The following is an 18,665-nucleotide window of genomic DNA, read 5'->3' as shown; positions in this document are numbered from 1 at the left end:
TCCTGACCCTTGCGCTTTTGCACAACCTGGTTACAGAGGTGTACTGACTGGGAACATGCAATCTATTATTAGGCTTGGTGGAACAAAGTAACAAAGTAACACACTAAATTGGGCAAGGGAGGGAAGACGGCCCCAAACTACTGGTCGATGACTGAGCATACTCAGTGGGCCCTGAATGTTGAGCGATTATTGGGGGTGACTGAATTGGGGGAGGGATATCCTGAAGAAGAACACCCCATGCTGCAACATTTTGTTGCAGGTCTCGCTCATAAGAAAACTGTAATGCAAGCTCAGGAAGAAACAGGCAGTGGAGAAACTGATAAGACCCGAGGAGAAACGTTGCTTACTGGTTGTTCTCATCCACTGAAGCAGGCGGGGCAGATCCCCAGCCCGCGCACCCCGCAGCACGTTCAAAACAGCCTGGCGAGCCGAAGGGAAATCCATGCTTTGCCTACTGAACACACCGCGCATGCGCCGGGAAGACCGCCCTCCCTTCACAATCCTGACTGGCGGAATCAAGAAACGTCAGCAAAGGCTCTGACGTCTCCGTTCGGCGGCTGAATCCATTTATGTAAAACCCCCCCCCATCCTTGGTGGACGCATGCGCGGAGAAGTCGCTATGCTCACCAGCCCTGGGAGAAAATGAGGAATCGCTCTCGACAAGAGATACGCCGAGGCGCTATGACAGACACGGCTTAACAGAGCCCCGCCCTTTACGGTGCGTGATTGTGACGCCCAACGCCCCTTGTTGGCATAGGGCCCGCTTTCTGAAGGTTTTCTGATACGGTATCCAACAGGAACGCGCGCAGTGGGTCCCCGCCCCCCACGCCAACGGTTTCTGGTTCGCACGTGCAGTTAGCAGAAACGCCCCCCCCCATCATGCGTGGCAAAAGCATGAAAATACAAAGTTACTTAAAATGAACATACGCCAACACCGCGTTAAATAGACTCCCTTTCATAGAAATAACAATAATGCTCTGTTTAAAAAAACTTTACAATAAAGGATCCATATTTCTCACCCCCCCCCAAATAAATCTGGTCACCTTGCTTAAGTTATAAACGTCCTTTGGTTCATCGTTTTGGGAGGGGGCCACTCTTCCATCGTCTCCCGAGGGAAACGGATGCCAACTATTGTTGTTGGTACATATCAAAGAACTGGTTTATGTATCTGGCATGCCCTACTATCCGTAAATGGCTAACTCAGGAAGGACAAGTTTAAGTACGTCCTTTTAAAAATATCCACTGGACACAATACATTTATTGTTTTCTATCCAAGATGATCGTTTTCCGCCCCGCTCCCCTTTCCTTTAAGTAAATGCTTATTTTTAACCTTTACTTGCTTAGCGTGCCAAACCAGATCACTTAAGTAGGTGAAATGTTGCTTCGTAAGTGTTGGAACAGGATTAGACCGAGAACTGACAGAAGCACCGACTTTCCAAAAGCACGTTTATAATATATTCACAAGCAATTCCTTATTGGGTTTAACAGCGATTTGCAGTTAGTTCACACTCGCTTTTTTTGATAGCTAGACGCTTGATTTAAAACAAACAAACAAAAAACAGCGACCCTTAAGCATTATATAGGTGGTTCGCAAATAAAATTAAAATCCTCATAGTTCATTCATAAAGATTAAAGCCAGATGACGCACATCAACATTTGATGGGGCAAACCGCTTTCGTTCTCACACTTAAGAGGTCAACATACCATTTCCTTTCTGCTTATTTATTTCATAAAACACATGCACCGCTGGATCGTAAAAAACAAAATAAAACTTTAAAGCGGTTTATCAAAGACAAAAAGTAAAACTAAGACAAATTTTCAACCCTGCTTTAAAACAAAACAAAATACTAAAACAGATTAGAAGCCTAAAACCCCTGCTGGACAATTGCTCTAAAGCTCTGAATCGAAAGGAAACCTCTCCAACCCCGCCTGCGCCCTACGGACGTGCAGTACCCTCCCTCCGCCTCTGCACTCACTGGCGCACGCATGGTTTCAATACCCGGACTCATAGTGGGCGGGGTCGTATAAATGCCCCGGAAGCGGAAGTGCGCGCGGGGTGTTTCCCCCCTTTTTTGTGTGAGAGGCTGTTAACTTCGCAAGCTGCGTGTAGTGGTGACGTGACATTCTTCCCGGTTATGTTGTGGGAGACTGGAGGGGACGGTGCTCGTTACCGGTGCTGGGCCTGAGTTAACGGCTTCGTGAGGGCTTCCTGTCGCGCGGCTCTCGTCGCGGGGCCGGGCCAGGCCGCCGCCGCCGCTTTAGAGGCAAAAGGAGGGGGGAAGCTGCTGTTCTGGGTGAGTCTTGTGATGGGGCGGGTGGCTGCCCCGCTTGGGTGCGAATAAAAACTTGGCGCTCCTTTCTGGGTTCTGCCCAGCTGTTGCCCTGGATCTCTCCAAACTTCAGCTTGGCTTGGGAGGAGATCGCCGGGTGGTGTCTTGGTGAGGTGAAACTTGCTTTTGCGGCGAGGCCAAAATTCCTCAGTCTGAATCGGGCGAGACAGTTGTTGCTTAAGGCCTCGGCGGCCTTGCTGTATAATCTCGAAGCTTTTCTCCGTATGTAATCCCATATGCTCGTTATTTCTCATTCCGCGCGATGTAGGGCTGTGCTATTACATTCAAAACAGATTCTGATCCTCCATTCAGATTAACAACGACATAGTTCAAAGGACCACATTAAAAAAAAACCTCCGTGAAAGTGCAAAGTACAACACAAATACTCATTTTTTTAACCAAAAGTATTCAGTTGGGAAATTTGTGTGTGCAGTGGCTTCCCAGTGACCTTTTAAAAATATATAACTTGTGAAATGCAGCAGTTTTTCTTTTATATAGGTTTAAACCATCTTGAGAAATGTTATATGTGAAGTGGCCCCGAGTTGTTCGGTGTATTTGATCAGCTGTTAAAGTTTTTGAGCTACAGTTTCAGTTTTTTTGTTACCTGTGAAATCAATGGCTAGTTCAACTAAAAAAATCCTGTATGTGTGTAGATTATTTAAAACACTTCAATTTTCTATCGCATCCGTGACTCCAAGGCAGCTCACAAGACATAATAAAAGCAATCTGTTTACAGTGAAAATAAAAAGTATAGCCACTGGTAGTGCAGTTGTAAATGAGGTTGCTTATAATTACGCCTCTCTAAGTTTGTTGGAACATACTTTCTACTAAGTGTTTTTAAGATTGTAGTTCAAGAAAATAGCACTGTAAATAATTCCAGGTCTCCTCCTTTATTCTGGGAACACTTAAGCTCTTTTAGTTTGCAATAGTATGCTAATACTTACCTACTAAAAGTAACAACCCCATCTTTAGTACCTTTTTGGGAGCTCCAGTGTGGTTCCAGCAGGTGCAACAGAATTTTCCTCCCTCCATATCCAGCCCTCCCTCCACACAGAGAGAGAGTGAGCTCTGGGGCAAGCTGCAGGTGGGGCGGAGAATAAGTCCCATTTTCACAAGCAGACATCCATTGTGTAAGTGGGACACCACAATTAGATATCACATTTGCAGGTATCAGGAGGTGTCAGTCAGCAGGGAACTAAGTCATAAAGAATTATTGTGATCCATGGAGGTTGTTGCTGGTTCTTTTCACTAGAAGGTATAGTGGGTAGGTGCTGAACTAGCTACCTGGAGGTAAAAGTAGAGATGAACTGGGAGCTTTGCTTCCTTCTGCACTGACATATTTTGCCAGTTTAACCATATGTTTCCCTCATGAGTTGAACAAATTAAGATGATCTGCACTAGAGGTAAGGTTGCACATTTTTTTACCTTTCAGTTTCAATTTCTGCTACTGGTGATAAGGGACTCTTACAAATACTGTTCTGAACTATTGAGGAAATGCAAGTCTTACTGGTTTTTTAACATTTTTGTGGAGTCCATTTCTACTCTCTGGTGAACTTGTGCTCCCTGTCCCCTCCCTAGTGCCAAGATTAAAAGGAAAGTGTGGTTTGGCTCCTTGGTTGCTGAAGCTTGTTATACTCTTTCCTACAAAGGAGGATGGCAGGAGCTTCCTTGGCTGTTTTGAGGCCAATGGGTCTGGAGCACCACAAATGCACAGCCGGACTAAGGCCACAGTTTTTGGCTGATCTAGCAAAACTCTGTAAACAAAGGCTGGTTACCAATCCCAGCCAGTTTTTATGTTTTCTGGTTATACAGTTAGCATAGACTAGTTTCTTTGATTTTTCATAATAAATGTTATTGAAAAGACTTTAAAAACCGCACCAAAATATTGCTTAATTCAAATGGTTAAAAACCCCCGACATTGCTGTGATATATTTTAAATTAAGCAACTAAAATTGAATCAAATTTGTATCTACTTTTATACATAAAAGAAATCAGTTAAAGTAAGATGCAGTTGCAGTAAACCTAATTTGATGAGTTTGTTTTAGGTTATGAAATGTTTCCCATTATCTCTGCTAATGTCTGCCATTTTAAGCATGATGTTTAGCCTTTAATTAGACAGTCCAAAACAAAGAAGCTTACCTTTGGCTACTATTCCATACACAATAAATTGGGAGTAACTCTTAACTCAATATAGCAAGACTTACTTGTGGCAAAATATGCAGATAATTAAGGTAATACAGAATGAAGACGTTGACCTAGTGTGTGGCAGCTGTGAAAATGGCAAATTCCACACCAGGCATAATTATACATATACAAATATTTGGTGTGATCACATTTGAAACACTGCGTACAGTTTGGCTTGCCTCACTTCAAAATGGATATTGTAGAACTGGAAAAGTTTTGAAACAAAAACAAGAGGATGGAGCGACTCCCCTATGAAGAAAGGCTGCGGTACATGAGACTTTTTGGTTTAGAGAAAAGGCAGGCAAGAGGTGACATGATAGTTTATAAAATGATGCATCAGCTAGAGAAAATGGATAGAAAAAAGTTTTTCTGCCTCTCTGATAATACTAGAACTTGTTGACATTAAAGGAAGCTGAATATTGGAAGATTCAGGACAGGTAAAAGAAATTACGGCCTCATAGTTAATCTATGGAACTTACTCTCACATGAGGAAGTGATGACCAACTTGGATGGCCTTAAAGGAGAATGAGAGAAATTCATGAAATATAAGGGTATCAGTTGCTACTAGCCTTGATGGAAACAATAATGCTTCTGAATACCAGTTGCTGGAAACTGCAGGAAGGGAGAGTGCTCGTTTATGGATTTTCCACAAGCAACTGTTTGGCTACTGTGGGAACAGGATGCTGGACCAGATGGGGAATTGGCCTGATCCAACAAGTACTTACGTTCTTTGGCATGAGTAATTTGATTGCTCAGGTTAATTTGTGGGTTGTGTTAACTTATGATTCCTTTACTCTTGAAAATTGATATAGCTGTAACATTGGGTTTTGCCAGTAGTAGATTTGAATACTTGATGCATAATCCAGAACTTGTTTAAGCATTCTTCATTCCCATAGGAAAATATGCTATTACCTTTCTCACAGTTTGTATCCATAGTCCATCATTTATCTAGTAAAGCAGAGTAACCTAGATAGCTTTTGTTGTTTCCTTTCTTAAGATTTGATTCCTCTCACATTACCTGTTCTCAGAAATGAATATAGTCTTTTAGCTGAGGCACAACGCAGGTTGGGGTCCAAAGAACTGCATTTATTCCTGTGTGCCCACAAAGGCTTTAGGTATGTTTCTGCAATAGCATTTCCTAATGCTGCAAACCACTTTTGAAATAGAGGAAGCTCTCGGAGTAGTCTGATCTTTATGCAGTGCAGGTGGGGGCCTGCTGTTGAAAGGAAAGATACAAATCCCACTTGAATATGATCACAGCCTTTGGAACCTTGCAGAATAATCTGTTTTTTAAAGAATACTAGTTGACATTGAAAAAAAATAGTTAGAAAATGTTTGAGAAAGTTAAATGCATTTCAAATGTGCGCTACAGTCCCATCCATGTATATTCAGAATTCAGCCTAATTGATTTCAGTGGGACTTGCAGTGGGACTTGCAAGTGTGTATAGGTTTGCAGTCTAAATGTTCTTGATCTGGTGATTATGGAAGGTTTATCTTTTGACAAAAGGAAGCTTAGGAAACTCAACAGAACTTATCTTTCTTTGCAGCTATAAATTTTATATAAACATTGAAGCATTAAATATTTGCATAATTTAACATGCAAAATATGATGGCTGTAATTGTTCAACATGTTAACTCTATGAAAAAATCAAAATATATTAGTAGGAACAATTTTCAGAGCATGTTTCTATCTCAGTACCTTGTTGATTAGCTTTGTTCTTTTGTACCACACCTTTTAAAAAATCTTCATGTGCTACTTCTAAAAATATTTTAATGTTCATAATACTGAAAGTTTAGTTCTCACAAGGGACAATATGTCATTGATATTTTAATGTTTCTTTTACAGATCATATTTGAGTTTTCTTTGAAGTTGCCAAAATGGTTTTAGCAGATCTTGGGAGAAAAATAACCTCAGCATTGCGCTCTCTGAGCAATGCTACAATTATCAATGAAGAGGTACGTAGCATTTCCATATGTGTTGTAATGATGATAGTTAACTAGAAGGTAAGAATTATCTCTTCACAATCAAATTTGGCTTTGGAAGAAAATGGCCCAAGCTTAAAGTAATAAGGTTAAATTTGTACATACTATATCATGAAACACGTGAGAGCTGCTTAAAACATACTGTGTGGCAGCTGTGGCAACTAATTAACTGAGACTTAATTTGTATTGTTGGAATGGTTGAACGACAACTTTCTACTACAAATGTAATTTACTTTAAAACACTGGATTAACAAAATTCAGGACGTTAACATTTTCTGAATTGTCTTTTCTCCTTACAAGGTTTTAAACGCTATGTTAAAAGAAGTATGTACAGCATTACTGGAAGCTGATGTCAACATTAAGTTAGTGAAACAACTGAGAGAAAATGTCAAGTAAGTGATCCAACCAAGATAACATAAAGATGTACAATTTTCTGCAGTGATTATCTTTGCTTGCTTGTGTCTTGAGAGAGCCATGGGTGACTTCTTCATACTACTTAATTAATACCCAACTTAAATCAGTTCAATTTCTAGTTTCAGAGGAATAACTGATGTCTCAATAAGTGCTCTTCTGACATAGCTTATCTGCCCCACACAAATCAAAGTACAATCATTGTAAAAATATGGGGTATTATACAACTCTGCCCATATGCAAATGGAACAGACTTCCTTTTGTGCAACAATACTTCTCCATCCTCTCCTCACAGCAGTGCACCCTCAAAATCTGCTCCAGAGAGTTGGGAGCGTTGGGGGTGATGAGCCTCCAGGGCAGATTTAGAATGTGAGTATATGGCTGCAGAGGTGGTGCTAGGGAGAAGTCTTGTTCCACAAGTAGAAGTTTGCCTGTTGAATTCTGCCTGTAGTAACTCTGTTATAAGTAGTCCTAACATCCAGGACCTTCAGAATAATGCAAGATACAGCACTTCTATAACAAATTGATTGCTGGGAGGGAAGGGTAGGAGACATGAGTAGCTGTATGTACTTCTGGGCAAGCTGCCAAGAGCGAACTGAAATAGCAAGCTGGAATCCTGCTTGCAATGAAATTTACTTGGTGCATGGAATACGTATGACTGACATATGAAAGGTGTTAGTTGTTTTATATGTGGATGAGCAAAACACTATTCTGAATACACAAATGTTTTTGCACAAAAGTATACTATATTGATTATCTGTCCATCTTTACTTGATTAACATTAACATTGTTTTTCTATTATTATATTTGTTATTCACAAAGCGACATGCATTCAAACCAGTTCAAACAAACACAAATAATGAAAATCTAAAAACAGTTACAGTATATGGATAAAGCATAGGTCTTACAGATCCCACCCCACAAAAAAGGGTCAAAAAGGCCTGAAAATGAGTAAAGAGGAAAGTCTTTGCCTATGCCTAAAAATAGATAAACATGACACCAGGCATGCCTCCCTGTAAAAGCCACCACTGAGAAGGCCTGTTCTTATGTTGCCATTCTTCATGCCTCCTGCAGAGTGGGCACATGATGAGTAGCTGTTACTGAAAATTGTAGGGAGAGGTGGTCTTTGAGTAAGTTTGATAACTCCATGCTCCTAAACATGCTCTTGGATGCAATTCCCATTGAATTTAACATAACATTTCTGTTGTATTGCTTTTGATCTTGTATTGCTTATTTTCTGTTTGAACTATAGATCTGCTATTGATCTTGAAGAAATGGCTTCTGGCCTAAATAAAAGGAAAATGATTCAACATGCTGTCTTTAAAGAACTTGTTAAGGTAAAATATATTAAATAGTAGTACACTTGGTTTTTCTAATCCATATGTTGCTTGCTTTAATACAGCCTAGCACTCAAGGTTTCCTTCTTTTTTTGATCAAACATTCCTTGTTTCTACCTCACATTCTCATATGAAGGTTGTTGCCACATTTCTATATGAATATTGAGTGACCATTGCCATTCTAATTGTAGGTATGTGCAATCTTGCTAAGACATTGTCAGGGGACTGCCATCGGAACAGGGGAGGGGGGCAGGGGAATACAGAGAGCCTCCAATGCATCTGAGGAGCAGCTCCTCCTCCAGCGGTGGGGAAAGCCACACCTCCAGTGGAGCAGAGAGGGAAGGGGGCAGCCAAGCAAGTAGAGGGCTCGAAGATGCTGCTGGAAGGCAGGCACGCCACTTCCGTTGCTCAGCCTGCGCAGGGGTGAAACGCAAGGAGGGGAGGCGGAGATTTGGAGTGTCTTAAGTTTTTATGTTGGGAGAGAAGCCAGAAGAGGCCACTCCCGGATTCTGCAAGTGACTAAGACGGACATGAACTTGTTGGTTCTGCACTGTAAATAGTTTGCACCAATGAAACCTGTAAAAGACAGGTCGGAGTCCTGCCTGGTTATTCATGAGCAACCACCACCTGCATCTGACAGACATAAAACAACAATGGTTATGGGACATCTTTATACTACAATGCAGATTTTATTCTTACTCATTTTACATATTTCTTTCTACTGCAGAAGCTATAATCTTAAGCATTGTGTTACATGTGTTGCAATAATCTGTTGAGTGGAGTAGCTTGTTAGCCAGCATTGGCGAGATCTACCTTTTATACAGTTGACAGTGGCTCAAATTAATACCAAACCAAAGTTTGTGCTACCTCCGTTTTAGTGTGGTGGTTATATTGACAAAACTGTAGTTACAGCAATTGCTCTGCTTCTGGAGTCTATTGTGCACAGAAGCAACAGTGCTTAGCAGGTGCGGAGGAAAGACAAATGGTTCTAATCAGTGGCTTGCCTGCACATTTGGGAGCTGAAATTATGGCTGGTTGACTTCCAGACTATGATTAGCTTGAACTGTGATTAAGTGTGATGTCCAAAAGGAGCAATGGTGTAGTTTAAATGAATAACTGGATTTTATACCAATTGTATAGCTAGAATACCCCAATTGAGAGTACTGCAAAAGCAGGTGTATGTGGTGTTCACCTGACTTCACAGTGGGGTGATGATTGTAGGGACATTAGTGCACCATACTTGCAAAGAAACACTGCTTCAAAGACTTCAAGCCCGTTTTCTCCAGGGATTGGTGGCGTGTTAGTCTCACAGCTGATCCTGCTGTGTCTCCACCATCTCTGCATGTAATGTCATATATGGGGAGCAGGAGGGGTGACGTGGGGAATGTGACGTTTTGGGAGAAATTGGGACCTGTGCTGGGCCAGAGTTTACCCACCCCTGTCTTAATGACTGTAAGGATGGTCTTGTTAAACTTGTTCACTGGCACTGGTTTGTATCACTGCTAGGTAATTGGAGGGGTTTTGAGTGGCACAGAACTGGGCAATGTTACCATTTACCGTTGTTTTACTTTGATTTCCAAGAAAGCATCCATGATGCTGGAAAAATATATTAAATCTTCAAGCAAAACTGCACACTGAAAATCTTACGTGTTACTGTGATTCTGAAGCTTTGCTTCGTAGCACACATGTATACTTTTTGCTTTATAGCTCGTAGATCCTGGAGTAAAAGCCTGGACACCAACAAAAGGAAAACAGAATATCATAATGTTTGTAGGGCTGCAAGGAAGTGGCAAAACAACATCATGTTCAAAGGTAACTTGCATTCTTCATAATATTTAATATAGACTGTTTGCTTTCAGATAGACATTTGTGACTATGAACAAAACTGAACTAAATTTTAGGGGTGCATTCAGGTGTTACGAGGCAAAATCTTTCTTGTATAAAGAATTTGCCACAGATAGATCTCTGGGACTTTGAGCTTAACTACTTTTGATTGAATCTGGACCTTCTGGTCCATGAACAGAAAGGCTTCTTTCATTTCCAAAAGGAATGCTGATCCAGTGGAAGCTTCTTCTTGAAGAGGGGAAGACATGACATTCATCAGTTTCCAACATCTCTTTGCAGCCACTAGCGTGACTATTACCATTTAAGAAGGTCTCTTAGCACTGGAGTGGCATCTAGTTAGTGTGTTCCTCTCTGGTCAAGGATGGATCTAATCCTATCATTGCAGGAGATCATAAAATGAAGGTCACTTTTGTTGTCCTTTTATAGAGTCTACATCTTGTACATAGCCATACCTTGACAAGACTTGAAAATAGTGGCATATAGTGCAAGCCACCTGTCACTGCAAGACAGTAAAACTTCACTGTAAATGTCATACAAAGGCAGCAGAACCCATATCTTCTGCAGCTTAGGGTTCTGCCCTAAGAGCTTACAAATGTAAGCAAGTCTGAAATGAAAGAACCTTACTGTTCTCATGCACCATATTGATTAGCTTTAATTGCTCTTGTGCCACAGGGCCCATTTTGGTCTTCCTATTGGGCACTGAAAACTAATGAAAACATGATGTAATGTTCTTGAGAGTTCTTAATACTAAACTTGACACCATCATTACATCTTTGGATTTTTTATTAACAGTTGGCATACTACTACCAGAGGAAAGGCTGGAAGACATGCTTGATATGTGCAGATACTTACAGAGCAGGTAAAATACTTTCCCCCCAGCGATTTCATTTTCACTAGATGTGCATATTCTACATGGCTAACAAATACTGTCTGAATTCTACAGGTGCTTTTGACCAGTTAAAACAGAACGCAACAAAAGCAAGAATTCCATTCTACGGCAGGTATGTATCTTTAACTAAGATCTGTTGCAAAAATTATGTTATCAGATTCTGAAATGATATTTGAAGAACAATATTAGTCAATGTGCTGCCCCCAAGATGAAGTTGTTTCAAACTCCCATCACCCCTGACCCTTGGCTATGTTGGCTGAGGCTGATGGCCACAACATCTGGAGGGCATTTTTATATATATATGTAAAGCTAGAATTTAACTATTTCACTCTTTCTGATTTTTAAAGTACTTCTCATGGCTGTGAGCGAAGCTTAGTAACTTGGAATCAATGTCTTACATCCAGAAGGAAGTCAGTTGGGGTTTCAGTAACAGGACCTTAGCCTAACTTTGTTTCCAAGCCTGCGTTCATTGCACTGGCACTCATAGTGCACCCAGTGTGCTCGTTCCTTTTCCTCTACTGTTACAGGCTGAAATTTAACGTGTGTGTGCATTTGTGTGTTGGGGCGGGAATTGTAAACCAGTCAATAACTTGCTTTGGAAATGAGTTTGAAAACATTTGATTGTGCACAGAAAATTTGCAGACTCTTAGTGCCATAGCAAATAGTCTAGAATAGCAGTGGTTGGTGAAGCAGTTCACGTGTGGAAGCAGTGAGCTGCTTCAGTGAGGCAGTGAAGGGCCAAGGAAGCCCTTCCTTACTAAGTGTTGGGCTGTGTCAGCACCATGCAAGCAGGCTGCTGATAGCAACAGTTTATGCTGTCTGCTTGACAACTACATACTTGCACTGTGGCTGCTGGGACACCTGCTGACTATAGGAAGGAGGAACTCTTCCCCCTCCCCTTAATTGCACGCAGTGATAAGGGTGTTTCCTGTCAGAGAACCATCTCGTTGAAATCTGCTTGGTAACATTGTCCATGTAACTGAAGCATGTGTGTTCCTGTTGGAACAGTTACACAGAAATGGATCCTGTGATCATTGCATCAGAAGGTGTTGAAAAATTTAAGAATGAAAACTTTGAAATAATAATTGTCGACACAAGTGGTCGTCACAAGCAGGAAGACTCACTCTTTGAAGAAATGTTACAAGTTGCCAATGCCATAGTAAGTATTGTACACAATAGCTTTAGTTTTGACAACCGTGCTAAAATTAGTCATGCTGAAATCCTGAAGTACGTACTGCCTTATCAAAATGAATCCCTAGATTCAGTGGGGCTTACTCTTTAGTAAGTGTACACAGGATTGCAAATTTTGGGTCTGTTCATAACATAGGGCAAATCATCATGAACAATTTTTGCTTTTTGGGCCAGGGACTGTTTTGAAGGGCCCAACTCAAAGTGCTGGTTTTGAGCTATAAAGCTTTTAAGTGGCCAGGACCACAATATTTCAAGGACTGCCTCTTTCCATACGAACCTACCTGGACCTTGACATCAGTTTCTGAGGCCCTTCTTCATGGGCCTTCTCCACGAGAGGTCCAGAGGGTGGTGATACGAGAATGGGCCTTTTCTGCAGTGGTTCGCCATCTGTAGAATGCTCTCCCCAGGGAGGTTCGCCTGGCACCTTCATTATATACCTTTAGGTGCCAGGCAAAAATGTTTCTCTTTAACCAGGCCTTTGGTTGATTGGTTATCCTATACCCTTTTAAAATGTGTTGGGGGGTGGTTATTGGGTTGTTTTTGTTTTTATTTTGGTTAAATCTTTTGTGTTTTTATATTTTGACTTTATCCTGTGAACCGCCCTGAGGCCGGATATAGGACAGTATGCAAATTTAATAAATAATAGTAATAATAATAATTGAAGGAGTCATAAAATGAAGTCCCTCAACTTGGTCTCTTTTTGATGATCCAGATCTAATACAGAGCTAAATAGACTGATGCTGGGCTATATTTATGCAGACTATTACCGATACGTCTGGTATATGTTGCAGATGCATGATTTTAATGGCAAAATAATCCTATTAGTCATGCTGAACTAGCTTTTGAGGGCACTGTAAACCTTCCAACTTTTAAAAGTTCAAAATTTTAGGAAATGTTAAACTGGGCCTCCATATTAAAATTAAGATCACAATAATTATTGGTTATAAGTAATTATTAGCATTGTGTAGTACTGCAAATGATTTGTCTTCTCCTTTGATAACATGCAAAAATGGTAAAACACTTTCCTGCGTGTTTTCTTTGTACTTGCTGATATAAAAGCAGTTGGAAAGAGAGAAATTAATTATTTGCTCTTACTTGTGTAAATACTTACAGCAACCAGACAATATTGTTTATGTGATGGATGCCTCTATTGGTCAAGCCTGTGAAGCTCAAGCAAAGGCTTTCAAAGATAAAGTTGATGTTGCTTCTGTCATTGTAACAAAACTGGATGGCCATGCAAAGGGAGGTGGGGCACTCAGTGCGTAAGTATATTTTCACTTAATTATGGAACTAAGTAGCACTGCAGTGACTGTAAATAGCTGAGTACAGTAAAACTGTTCAGAAAGTAATGCTAATCCTTTGCTTTGGTAATATTATTTTGAAGAACCTTATTTTCCCTCAAGGGGAAATTAAGAGTAATTGCCACCTCTTGTTACATTGGGGCGTGAATGTTTGGCTCTATGCTAAACTATCTCTAATAATGTGGAATCCATTTTTCAAGCAGCAGAATCCAGTGACTTAAGTATTGTGATGAGGCTACTTTACCTATTCTTTAAGCATAAATAAATTTAAGTAGGTTTATGCTGTATCCACTGTGATTTGGCTCACAATTTTTAATGACGTTTTTCAAATTCAGAATGATAAATTTTATTTAAAATCCATCTTGCACACTAGAATGCTCTGTGTTGAATTGACTTATAGTTGACTTTGTCCTTCATTGCAGAGTGGCTGCCACTAAAAGTCCAATCATTTTTATTGGTACTGGAGAACATATAGATGACTTTGAACCTTTTAAAACACAACCCTTCATCAGCAAGCTTCTTGGTATGTATTAATTGCTGATAGGACCAAAAAAAAAAAAAAACCTCTTTAAAAATATATTCTTCAGTGTGTTCAGATTATTTAAAAATCTCATACGGTTTTTATTTTAGCTCCTGAAGATGCCTTTTTGTATTACAGGTATGGGAGATATTGAAGGACTGATAGATAAAGTAAATGAATTGAAATTGGATGACAATGAGGCACTCATAGAGAAATTAAAACATGGTAAGCTGTGCCAAAAGTATTACTAATACGCTGTGTAACAACTCAAAACACCTACTCATAAGTGTATTTTGGAATGATTGAGTGTAGCAACCTAATTTTTTTAAATGTAACTATTTATCGTTGACTCCCACTTCTTTTGCACTTCAGGTCAATTTACTTTAAGAGATATGTATGAACAGTTCCAAAACATCATGAAAATGGGACCCTTCAGTCAAATCTTGGTAACTATGGCTGAAACTTGTTCTCTTTTGCATTCTGATAAGATTCTTTTTTCTCCTGAGTTCAGAAAATTCTGCGCTAAAACATTAAAATTCAGTCTGAACTCAAATGCTACATATATTAGAAAATGGCATTTAATATTTACTTTTAACTGTTGTAGGGTATGATCCCAGGTTTCGGAACAGATTTTATGAGTAAAGGCAACGAACAGGAATCAATGGCAAGGCTAAAGAAACTGATGACAATAATGGACAGTATGAATGATCAAGGTAAAGTTTCCCACATTTGAGCAACTGAGTGACCGATGTGTTGAAGTGTACTTACTACATTGTCTGAATAAAAGCCTAAATGAATTATACCTAATCTTTACTGTTTATAAAACTAAAATACCAAACTATTAGTATAGAATTTTGAGTGGTTGCCCTTCTAAAAAACCTGTAATTGACTCATCAGCATTTTAACAGTGTACAATAAATTGTTTATTTTCCCATGGCTTCTCTAATGTAGAACTTGATAGTACAGATGGGGCCAAAGTTTTCAGTAAACAACCAGGAAGAATCCAAAGAGTAGCAAGAGGTTCTGGTGTTTCAACTAGAGATGTTCAAGAACTCCTGACACAGTACACAAAATTTGCACAAATGGTGAAAAAGATGGGAGGCATAAAAGGACTTTTCAAAGGTGAGAATAATTACAGTTGCATGGCTTTCATGTTCTCCAATTTAGTCAGTTGCATAACTTTAGAAGCCCCAATTCTGGACCAATTGTAAAAACAAATAATGTTTTGTTCTTATGAATTCCCATGTTAAAAATAGATTACATGAGCATCACCATGTAGCGAAGCTGTATGTAAATTTGGATTTAAAACATCATTTTCATAGACATGTCCTGTAAAAGTCACAAACAGTATTTTTCTACTTCCCTTGGAATCACTCCAGAGAATTGTGTTTGACCCTGTTTAAGCGATGAAGCTGAAACTTGTGGTAGAGATAATAGGTCTTGATTGTATCTCTGAAAAGAAAGCAGACTTTTCTAATGAGACTATGATTCATTGTTTTGTTTAATAAATTTGTATACCAACCTGCAGCCGAAGATCACAGGGCAGTTCACTGATGTGGTATTGGATTCAAATGTCATATTTTTCCATGCTGTGGAGGCTCAATGGTCTTTGCTTAAAAGTGTTCCAAACTGTGGGGGAAAGGAGCAATCTATAGACAATCAAATAAGTTTTAACAGTGCTGTACAATGCCAGACAGTCAAGCCAGTTCTCTAGAGTGAATAAGCATGATTTCTAGCAATAGTGAGATTACTGACTTTTCTTGTGCACTTCTCTAAAATACACAACTGCCAGCACACTAAGAGAATAAACACCATGTAATGTTTCTGATGGGTTTGTCGTTTCCCTCTCCCCTCCTCCTGTTTTTCCACCCCTTTAAGGAGGTGATATGTCAAAGAACGTAAATCCATCCCAGATGGCAAAATTGAACCAACAGATGGCAAAGATGATGGATCCCAGAGTTCTTCATCATATGGGTAATTTTTATCTCCCCCCCCCCCCCCCGCTTACTGTAGGAGGCTAACAAAATAGGTACACCATGTAATTTAACAACTCTATTTTAATTCTCATATTTGCCTTGCCTTGGAATGCAACTGTCTTGATAAGAATTCTAAAGTACTTTCAGGCCTATGGTTATGTGGTTATGTTTCAAAATTTAAAGGACAGTTCGATTGTTATTGCCAAATTTCAGTTTCTCTGCAGAAGGAATGTTGGAAAATATCTATCAGTAGCATATTGGTGCCAGATATCAGTGCTAAGGACATATTGTGGGGTTCAAACAGTTTGAAACTGAATTTTTCCTCTTAAAACAAATTGGAGCAGAAGTAGACAGCTATTGCCTTCCATCAATTTTTAATAGAGCTCATTTAGCAACTGTTAAATGAGAGCTTGTGCTACCAGCATTAGCACACACCTATGCTTAATACATTTTGTTCTGTTCTAAGCTATCCCTTCCATGCTGTATTCCCTGTGGAATCTTCATTCTTTTTTGTCTTTGAAGAGCAATACATATCACAGCATGCTATGAAAAGTTGCCTGTTTGCAATATGATACAAAGGGCTTCTGTTGGTTAAATGCTAGCCAAAAGTTACATTACACACACTGAACTAATTGTGCAACTCTTTGGATTCCAGTTGACCGGTTCTTATATAAATGTTCCATCTTACTAGGCTTCTTCCAAACTGTAATGTTGAAGTGTCCATATTTAATATTTCTCTTTTATTCCAGGTGGCATGGCAGGACTGCAGTCAATGATGCGGCAGTTTCAACAAGGTGCTGCTGGAAATATGAAAGGCATGATGGGATTCAATAACATGTAAAAAGCCTTAATAAACTGACTTGATTAACCATTTGCTGGAACATCACTAAAAGAATGAGATCTCCTTTTTTTACAGTGAAGGAGAATGTTAATGCAACAAGTGATGCTTTTGAAACTTCAATCTGAGAGTTTCTAGATTTATTTCTAGAAAGTGGTTATATTTTTGCTTAAATTGGTTCTTTTCTGTTTTAATTTTGATGTTACATGGAGAATTAAGTTAAAAATCAAATCATGTACAAATTTAATATTTAGAGGAACTTTTTAATTGCCTCATGGCAGCCGTTATATTTGTAAACAATTCAGAACTTTGGTTAATACCAATATGTCACAAATATACTGTAAAATAAAGTGGTTGTAAATTTAAGAGTTGGGGTTTCTTTGTGACTTTGCACTGGGCTTCAGAAATAAACTTCTTGTAAGGGAAGTATTGCCAGTGTTAACATCAGAGTGCACTGAAGTGTTCTTGGATGGCTTTTCTTGATTGAAATATTTACTTTGGACAAAGATTTCTCAATGGAGAGATTCTGTGCTTTTAGACCAGGGGTCCTCAAACTTTTTCAGCAGGGGGCCGGTTCACTGTCCCTCACACCTTGGGGGCTGGACTATATTTTGAAAAAAGTAATAATGAATTCCTATGCACACTGCACATATAGTATTTGTATTGCACAAAAAAACCAGGAAAAACAATACAATATTTAAAATGAAGAACAATTTTTATCAGGCCTCACAAATAACCCAGAGATGCATTTTGAATAAAAGGACGTATTCCATGCAGGAGCACCAGGCGGGCCCCACAAATAACCCAGAGATGCATTTTAAATAAAAGGACACATTCTACTCAGGTAAGCCATTCCCCCCCCCCCCCCCGGACTCTCTCCTCCCTTCTCCACAGCACTGGACAAGCCCCAGTGGCTGCATACCTGAGTCTTGTGAGCGGCAGGGGCTGGCAGCAGGGGGATGATGAGCGGCCCGCGAAAGGGTTCTGCAGAGGGGCTGGCAGCAGCAAATTGTTCAATGGTTTGAGTCAGTAGAAGGCTGCTTTTTCTGTCTCAATGCTGTTTAGCAACTGTTGCATTAAAACTGCCATTTCCTGTACCTAATGAAATAGCCAATTTTCTCAGAAAGCTACTTTATAATCCAGGCACCACAACGCTGTTTACGTGGGGGTTACGATCGGAGACACCACACTCATCGGTGAAATCGCTTATAATTCAATCCCATTGGGAAAAGCCTGCAAACACCCCATTCTGCCCCACCCCACCCCTATTCTGTCCTTTTAATGATGCACAAAACTTTCCTTAGCCCCGTCAGAATCTATTCTGCTATTCTTTGCTTCTGCCCACAGCCACCGCCCCCCACTTTTTCTCCAATGAAAGAGATGTCTGAAGGATGATGAGGCATATATTACACAAATAATTTATATTGATTTTTTACTACTATGTAATTCCTTCCCTGCTCCCTGAGAACTCTGAGCTATTTAGTGCATAACATTCTATATTTATCATTACCTTTATATGCCACCTTTTCCTCCAAGGAGTTCAGCCTGGTTCTCTCTTCCCCATTTTCTCCTCACATCGACTCTCTGAGGTAGATTCAGGTAGGTAGCCATGTTGGTCTGACACAGTCGAAATAAATTAAAAAATTGTCCAGTAGCACCTTAGAGACCAACTAAGTTTGTTCTGGGTACAGTGGTACCTCAGGTTACATACGCTTCAGGTTACATACGCTTCAGGTTACAGACTCTGCTAACCCAGAAATAGTACCTCGGGTTAAGAACTTTGCTTCAGGATGAGAACAGAAATTGCACCCCGCCGGCGTGGCAGCAGCGGGAGGCCCCATTAACTAAAGTGGTGCTTCA

The 18,665-nt window shown here is 39.9% G+C and overlaps 2 protein-coding genes and 1 long non-coding RNA gene across 5 annotated transcripts in view; 1 reads left to right on the top strand and 2 right to left on the bottom strand.

Moving 5' to 3' along the window:
- LOC308462006 (uncharacterized protein) overlaps window positions 1–478 on the bottom strand; it is a 30,257-nt gene extending 29,779 nt beyond the window's left edge. The window contains exon 1 of the mRNA XM_080979229.1: window positions 348–478. Within this exon, the coding sequence (XP_080835355.1) occupies window positions 348–471 (124 nt within the window). The 5' untranslated portion in view covers window positions 472–478. The remainder of the gene's footprint in view (window positions 1–347) is intronic.
- A 104-nt stretch (window positions 479–582) lies between these two features.
- On the top strand, window positions 583–17,171 carry SRP54 (signal recognition particle 54). Of its 3 annotated transcripts, none has more exons than XM_080978591.1 (16): window positions 583–718; window positions 6,361–6,470; window positions 6,798–6,889; window positions 8,161–8,245; window positions 9,953–10,057; window positions 10,883–10,949; window positions 11,034–11,091; window positions 11,988–12,138; window positions 13,284–13,432; window positions 13,894–13,994; window positions 14,130–14,216; window positions 14,364–14,437; window positions 14,596–14,704; window positions 14,943–15,113; window positions 15,870–15,965; window positions 16,717–17,171. In XM_080978591.1, the coding sequence occupies exons 2-16, from the start codon at window positions 6,393–6,395 to the stop codon at window positions 16,806–16,808; spliced, it is 1,515 nt and encodes a 504-aa protein (XP_080834717.1). In that variant the 5' UTR covers window positions 583–718; window positions 6,361–6,392; the 3' UTR covers window positions 16,809–17,171. The 3 variants fall into 3 exon arrangements, with proteins under 3 accessions (XP_080834717.1, XP_080834716.1, XP_080834718.1); XM_080978590.1 differs by lacking the exon at window positions 583–718 and adding an exon at window positions 2,041–2,294; XM_080978592.1 differs by lacking the exon at window positions 583–718 and adding an exon at window positions 3,757–3,826.
- LOC308462648 lies at window positions 15,472–16,745 on the bottom strand. Its single transcript, XR_013979246.1, has 2 exons — window positions 16,656–16,745; window positions 15,472–15,620 (listed from the first exon to the last, which is right to left on the bottom strand). It is a non-coding gene; the product is annotated as an uncharacterized lncRNA (long non-coding RNA).
- Window positions 17,172–18,665: the final 1,494 nt, after the last annotated feature.

Source organism: Podarcis pityusensis (assembly GCF_964106645.2).
Source record: "Podarcis pityusensis genome assembly, chromosome: 1".
Classification (NCBI taxonomy): Eukaryota; Metazoa; Chordata; class Lepidosauria; order Squamata; family Lacertidae; genus Podarcis; species Podarcis pityusensis.
This window is presented reverse-complemented; position numbering and strand designations above follow the sequence as displayed.

Excerpts from the sequence above, each read along its gene's own strand:
- SRP54 (XM_080978591.1), top strand. The coding sequence starts at position 6,393 with ATGGTTTTAGCAGATCTTGGGAGAAAAATAACCTCAGCATTGCGCTCT. Across the intron at positions 6,890-8,160 it reads CAACTGAGAGAAAATGTCAA|ATCTGCTATTGATCTTGAAG; the intron begins GTAAGTGATCCA and ends TTTGAACTATAG. Across the intron at positions 10,950-11,033 it reads TGCAGATACTTACAGAGCAG|GTGCTTTTGACCAGTTAAAA; the intron begins GTAAAATACTTT and ends TGAATTCTACAG.